Here is a 7,248-nt window from a genome sequence, read left to right on the forward strand (position 1 = left end):
AGTTTCGTGATGGCATTTAATTTTTGGTGGTCTTAGGTCGAGATAGTTAACAAGGTGTGTGTGTGTGCGCGAGAGAGAGACCCTTTTGTCCTGGGATAAGCATACCATCCTCAAATTTCCAGCAAATTTACCAGTGGGGTTTATGAAATGCAATTATCCAACCGTTGATTCCATGGATGAACCATATCCAAAAGCCTCTTACCTTGGAACTACTGGACATTCCGATCTTCTTCTTCTTCTTTTTCTTCTTCATTTTTTTAGGTCGATGGAGAAATTGCGGCTGTCGTATTTTCTTTTCGAGTCTTGTTAGTACATCAGTAAAAGGGCGATGATTGCGGAGATATTTCAGTATTTGGTCCGTCCAAAGTAGGGTCAGGCCGAAAATGTGGAACATCCAAATCATGGGCCTCACCTGTACAAAATGCCAAAGATACTATGCGTATGCTATACTCAACCCAGCAAGCAGTTTCTAGGGCTCTTTTGGACTTGTTAAAAGCTTGGGAAAGAAAGTGTTTCTTAGCAAACCCTATTTCCAGATACTGTTTAAGTAAAGAAACATATTTTTCTTTTCTAATAATGTTTTTCCTAAATATTTTGAACCTAATTTCAAATTTCTTGTTCAGTGAGATTAAAAAAGTAAAAATTCTTAATAATTATTGGCATGCACCAAATGAGTAAAAGAGCACATTTGGTAAGCGTGGAACCCAAGAAAATGGACAGCTGCATGTGGCATACAGAGCATATGTGCGGTGTTTGGGTTCCACATATGGCCGGAACATTTTGCATAATGGAGGGACCGAGAATGGATGAAGGCATATGTCACATTGGCAAATGTGGGGCGCAAGAGATGGATGATGGCACATGTGACTTGTTAGTGCATGTCATACACAAGAAGATATAGCTCATGCGTTAGTTTTGCACTAGGGGCGCAAGAGATGGATGATTGCACATGTGGGGTGCGAAAGAAGATGGATGGTGGTAATTAGGCGCGTGGCATAGAGCCCAACCGGGGCATAACCAAAGGCGGACAATGACACTTGGTGCATTAATGTATATAACATGTGACGCACTGAAAGATATAATGGTTTTAAAATCTCATATTCTTTGTAAAGATACAATGGTTTTAAAATCTCATATTCTTAGAGATGGAAGTAGGAAAATAAATTTATTAATTTTTCAACAACAAAAAATGTGGGAAATTGTGTTTCCCCAAGAGTTTCCCACGGAGAAATGCTTCACAAACAAAAGAAAGTTTCATGGGGAATGGTATTTCTTTTCCTTTCCATGAATCCAAACAGGCCCTAACAAAATTATTTTATTTTAATAAGGTAAATATCTACAGGAACTACGGGTGTGCTTAGGCAGACATCTACTACAGTTGGAAACTGCATATGGGCCATCCAAAAAGGGCTACCATAGGCTAACCGGCGCATGCCTTTTCCTCTAAAATGATCGGTTACATGGTTGTCGATGAAGGACGATGCTCAACTACCCTAAATCCGATAACCTGTCTTCGGTTTACTGTGTCAAATGGAAAACAAACACAACCATGCAAGTTAAGACATATCTATGAATAGAACTTTAGTCCTTGTGAGAAATCAAGAGAAGTGGCATTCATTATGGATTTGAAGACAGAAATTACTGCACATTAGAACTGTTGGACTACCCATTTTTCCCTATTTCCCTAAAAGAACAAAATATGCGTTGCCGCAAGGCCACATGCTATAAAATCACAGCTAGAAAAAAGAAAGGGGAGAAAAAACGATGCTTTAAGCTGCACACCCTTCAATGCAATGGGAAAGGACGCAGCAGCCAAGAACACGAGCAGGAATGTGTGTAAGTTTTGTATCATTGACTAAGGAGATATACTTGCACTTTAGCACAAGTTTCTCATTGAATTACTCCAAAAATAGGGCTCAAAAAGTAAGGTGGAATGCAATTTCTGTGCCGTGAGGCCTTCACCAAATACTCACTTTTGAAACCCATTCTTCCTCTTTATTCACAGCAAGAGGTGGTAATAATTGAACTCTCTGAAATTTGGTTATTTTATCATCTTGCCCATCAAATGTTTAGTGGCTCTGCCTCTGAGTCTCTCTCCTTCATCGCCGTCCAATCTTGTGGTCCTACAAAGAAACACATCCCCATCACATGTGGAAAAGTCTTAAGAAAACATGACTGGAAGAGAGAAGTTCGTAGGAATTACGGTTTTTATGAGCCTAGCATTTGTGTAAAGAACTTACTTAGCTTCTGGCTCTCTGCGACCACCATCAGTCGCCTCTGCAAGACTGATGCCATGAAGACAAAAATTGAGCACATACCAAACATGATACTGATAGGGAATGCATTAACCTTCAAGAAAGCACCAGAATCAAATCAGTTGTAAGGAAAAAGGAGAATTACTGATGTCCCACAGAATAACCTCGCCTCACCTATTTCCCTAATTCGCTGGAAACAAAAATGCACTAATAAAATGAAATTGCATGGACTTTAGGGGCATTTTGGTCATTTTCTCCTGAAAAGCTCTCTAGTAGAAAATGTAACAAGTACACGAAAAAAAAAAGAAAAAAAAGAAAAAAACGAAAAAAGAAAAAAGAAAAAAAGAAGAAGAAAGAGCCGATATAGCACCATGCCAAGATACAGACACAGATATGGAGAACACATATACATCTCCAAATTCCCAAAATCTAGGACATGGATTCAGATATGCGGTATCCAGTCTAATACTCAGCATGAAAATATAAGACTTCAGAAAACATCAATCTTGATACAATAGGATACTGTTTAAATTGTATCTTACCAGTTATTTATTTATTTATTTTATTTTTTAAATTGTTTCTTACAAAGTAACCATTCAGTAACGTGATACTGGCAGTCTAAGCATATCAAAGTTTATCTGGGTAAAAAGAACCAAGAAATCAGCACTTAGTTTACTGCAACCGCAGGTAAAAACAACTGCATGGTATTGAAATTGCACTTACTGAAGCATGAAAACTCTCCAAACATTAAAAAACCCACTACTTGTAAATCTACAATTTTCATTTGATGAAACAAAAACAATCCTATCTATCTTTTCCAGGGCATTAAACATAGAAAGGACATCAAACAGTAGAAATGTTGTACTGCTTACATTGTAGAGCACAATGCACACAAAAAGGTTCAGTGGTATACGGAAGAAGTTCATGATTGTACTTCTGGCCTCCTCAGGAATGTACTGGGATCTCATCTTCATGATTGATGGCCAAAATATTCCCACGCAAGCCTCAAAGATACAAAACCCAAGAAACTGGATATAACCTCTGATTGACATACTTCCACCTCTCTTGGTTGGCGGTGCTATGAAGAACTGTTTCATGGTAGTGTACAAGTTATACAGATGGATTTAGTAATATAATGGATACAAATACAGTTAAAGGGAATGCAAGGGAAATAGAGACTGGACATACATTTGTAATGATGGGGAGCAAGAGAGTGAAGGAAGAGACTACGAAAACAATCTGCATATACATTTCAACTTTCAGGGATGGGCGGGCCATCAACCGAGATGCAAAGGAGCTTCCCATCATTGAAGACAACATGAACGTAGCAAAAATGAAACCATGAGGAATTTCCTCATCATTCGGGCTTAAAGCGGGAGTCCAGAGGAATACAAACGTGTACATGGAACCTTCAAACAGGGACTGTATTGCACCCAGCAAAGCAATTTTTTCATCTGATTGCAGAAGTTGACCATATCAGATAGAATGACAATAATACAAAAAGGGCTTCTAAGAAATAGCTAGGAGGTTGAAGCAGGCTCAAATGAGATAAGATCCTCACCAGAAGCAATGGCTATTGCAGCACCCTTGAACTGGCCAAGCAAGTCCTTGTTCTCAGAAGGATCTCCAAAATTCTCAGTCCATGATGATAAGATAATTGCCATGCCAATGGCGAGACAGCATCCGGCAGCATCAAAGGGGGCAACAGGACCAAAGTGCAAAGTATCAGCCAGTAAGTTCGCAACAAGCCCAGAAACAATCGCAATGAGACCATTGCCCAGAAATATTGCCTTGGAGAACGTTAGGGACAGCCACTGTTGGTCAAAGCCCCTCTGCACAGAGCAAAAAGGAGTAAAAACAAAACGAATGATACAAAGGAATCAATTTACTTGAATTTTTGGAATGAATCATCCAAGTTGTATCGGTATCAGTGATACAACTGAACTATGCTGTTGCCACCCAAGACAGGCGCTGAAACTTTTTTTTCTTTTTTTTTGAGCAAATAATGAAAATTTCATGTTTCAATACTAATACATGTGTTAGATGAATAGAACTCAAATGTCGCTTGGATTGGTAAGATCAATGGATCTCCTGCTTCAAGACTTCCTCTGACTGCACTACTTACATCTTAAGAATGCAAACTCTGCATTTCCCAATGGTTTGAGGAAGAGTCGGTTTGAGGAAGAGTCAAGCGTGTAGCTGCTCAGCTACATTTTAGATGCTACGATGGCAATCAGTCAGATTCTCAGACATTTGTACCAGCAAAAAACACTAATCAGCAAAATTCTATTAGCATCTATAACCTGACACTGAGACTCGGACATGGATCTTTGAAACAGAGTACAGGAAAAAAGGTTGTGCTCATTAAAAGAATTGCTGTCCAAAAATCAAAACGCTTGCGATGTGGCTGAGGAGATTTGGGCCTTTTTTCTGATGAAATTTGGTAAACATTGGGTTTTCAATGCATATATTGGAGAAGTGTTGCTTGAATGGTTCAACGGGCCCTTTAAAGGTCACAAGAAGTTTATTTGGACTCGTGTCTTTTGGGGTCCTATGGGGGCTTTTGGAGAAAAGAGTGCCAGGATTTTCTATGACAAAGTGGCATGTAGCTTTAAAAAGGAAAATCATGTCTTTGAATATTAACTGGGCACTTGCATGGATTTCAGTGGTTTCTCATTTTCAGCTTTATAAGAGGTCAGAGTGGAGATTTTGGTGATCCTAGCTAGTCTTGCCTGGATTTTGGCTATTTGATCGCTTGCATCTCTATTTCCCTTTTGATGTTTTTGCCTTTGGTTTTAACTAGAGGGTCAACTCCTGCTTTGTTTGTGTTTGATCATTTCCCATCTCTTCTGTCTTAATGAATTTTGTCATCAGTGTCATCAGTTATATATATATATATATATATATATATATATATATATATATATAAAACTCTTGCATAAGGAGAAAACCACCATTAAGCATAATTCCAATAAATATGTGAACTTCCTTCTTATATTTAACTGAAATAAAGTTTCCTAATACATTATGGTAAGTTGAACATCATTCAATATTGTGGCTTCAAAACATGGATGCCTAGATATGCATATCATGGTGGGACAACCAAATTCCATTGCTTCACGAAATACTTCACAATGCTGAAAAAGAACTGAGACGCCTCACCTTATTGTGTTCTGCAACAAGCCATGACTCGAAGGATGAAAACAAGAGGGACGTAGCAACACCTCCCAATATTCGGCCCAACATCAAAACTTTATAATGAGGAGAATGCTTGGTGATGCAACTTAGAATGTAAGATATGCAGTAGGTCACACAAGCCCTCTTCCGGCCCCTGCATTTGCATGCATTGGCATCGTAAACAAACCCGAAAACTCAAACAATTCGATCACTAAAAATTGATTGTAAAAGCATGTTCTGCAGGAGATCTCACTGTTTGTCAGCCAAAGATCCAACAATTGTCCCAAACAACATAGAAGATCCGAAGCCAGCAATGAACAGCCGCCCGATGTCACCTTTTCCGTAACCGTAGGAGCTGTAGAGGAAGTAAACGTATGGACCTTGCAACCAATCCCCGGCTATTGCCAGATAAACAGTAATTAGATCGTTTGAACCTTGCTTCAAGAATTACGGATAGTAGATGTTTACCATTTTTAGACAACTCAATCTCCAATTTAACATAATTTTACATATTTAGGCATTATCGTCTCTAATTTATCAGAAACAAACATCACAGATTGATAAATCCAATCATAATCAGGACCTAAAAAACATTCAGAATCAGAAATAATCAAAAACCATCGACGGAAAAGGCTCTAAAAACTAACCACATCAAACCCACATTACAAACTAACAAAACGATCATGGGATGAGTGAATACAAATACCAGAAACCCGACAACATATAACTCTAAAAATCATTTCAAAAACGCCAAAAATTTTCGACTATTACAGAAAAACCCATTAAAATCCAGATCCAAAAATTACCCAAAAGAGATAAAAATCTCAAAAACAACAACATGTGCAATTCAAAGAATAGGATCAGAGAAAAAGAAAAACATCAATGCCATCAAATCAAACCCCATAAAAAAGAAGGATAAAAAACGCATTTCGGATAATACCAAGATCCGACCCAGATGAGCAAACACTACAAATGCGAAAAAAAAATAATCTAATTTTCGGCAAAAATAAAAAGAACCCAAAAAGGGATTTCGGACGAAGAAATCAGATCTTGCGTACCCATCATAAGAGAGTATACGAAGAGGTAGTTGTTCTTGAAGGAATTGAAGGCGGAAGAGGTGATGAGGCGGTCTTTGTTGGTCTTGCTGAACTCCAGCACTGCAACGACCGCAGAGAAAGCTCCAAAAACAAGGAAGAAGAAAATCTCCATTGCTACAGAAGACGATGAAGAAGATCTGAGATCTCTGATCTAACGAGAAGAAAAAGGAGAGCGGTTTTCTCTCTTGTTTCCTCTCTCTCTTTTTATGAGATAGATAGAAGGTGCTTTTTATGCTGTTGAGGAACTATCTGCCCTCGAACCCGAGTATGCGCGTACTCGGGTTTTTATTTTCTGCAAGCGGGGCCCACCGCTCGGTAAAACTGACAATTGGGTCGTTGGGACCCTTCGTGCGGATCCAGCCGCGCGGATTGGGTGCTACCCCCACCAGTACCTAGCTAGAGACGGATGATCCTGCAGGGGGCTCTGTGGGGCCTACAGTGCTGTATATGTTCTATCCACGCCGTCCATTCATTTATTACGTATCATTACAGGGCATGAAGCAAAAAGGAGACCGATGGAAGCTCAAGTGAACCACACCACAGGAAGCATTGGAGACTTAAACTCTAAACTCTACTGTTGAAAATTTACTGGGAGACACAGAAGTTTTGTATCAAGCTGATATTTATGTTTTCCCTTCATCCAGGTCTACGTGACTTTATGAACAGATTGGATGCCAAATAAATGTGACGGTGGGTCCTGAAAAGTTTTCAACGGTAGG

At 39.1% G+C, this 7,248-nt stretch overlaps 1 protein-coding gene across 1 annotated transcript; it reads right to left on the minus strand.

Annotated features, from left to right (window-relative positions):
- Nucleotides 1–1,588: 1,588 nt before the first annotated feature.
- On the minus strand, nucleotides 1,589–6,786 carry LOC131233027 (uncharacterized). Its single transcript, XM_058229591.1, has 8 exons — nucleotides 6,491–6,786; nucleotides 5,686–5,830; nucleotides 5,418–5,586; nucleotides 3,817–4,087; nucleotides 3,444–3,709; nucleotides 3,128–3,343; nucleotides 2,241–2,349; nucleotides 1,589–2,123 (listed from the first exon to the last, which is right to left on the minus strand). Exons 1-8 carry the CDS (start codon nucleotides 6,639–6,641, stop codon nucleotides 2,062–2,064), a joined length of 1,389 nt encoding a protein of 462 aa, XP_058085574.1. The 5' UTR covers nucleotides 6,642–6,786; the 3' UTR covers nucleotides 1,589–2,061.
- Between the last annotated feature and the right edge of the window lie 462 nt (nucleotides 6,787–7,248).

Source organism: Magnolia sinica, chromosome 18 (assembly GCF_029962835.1).
Source record: "Magnolia sinica isolate HGM2019 chromosome 18, MsV1, whole genome shotgun sequence".
Taxonomy (NCBI): Eukaryota; Viridiplantae; Streptophyta; class Magnoliopsida; order Magnoliales; family Magnoliaceae; genus Magnolia; species Magnolia sinica.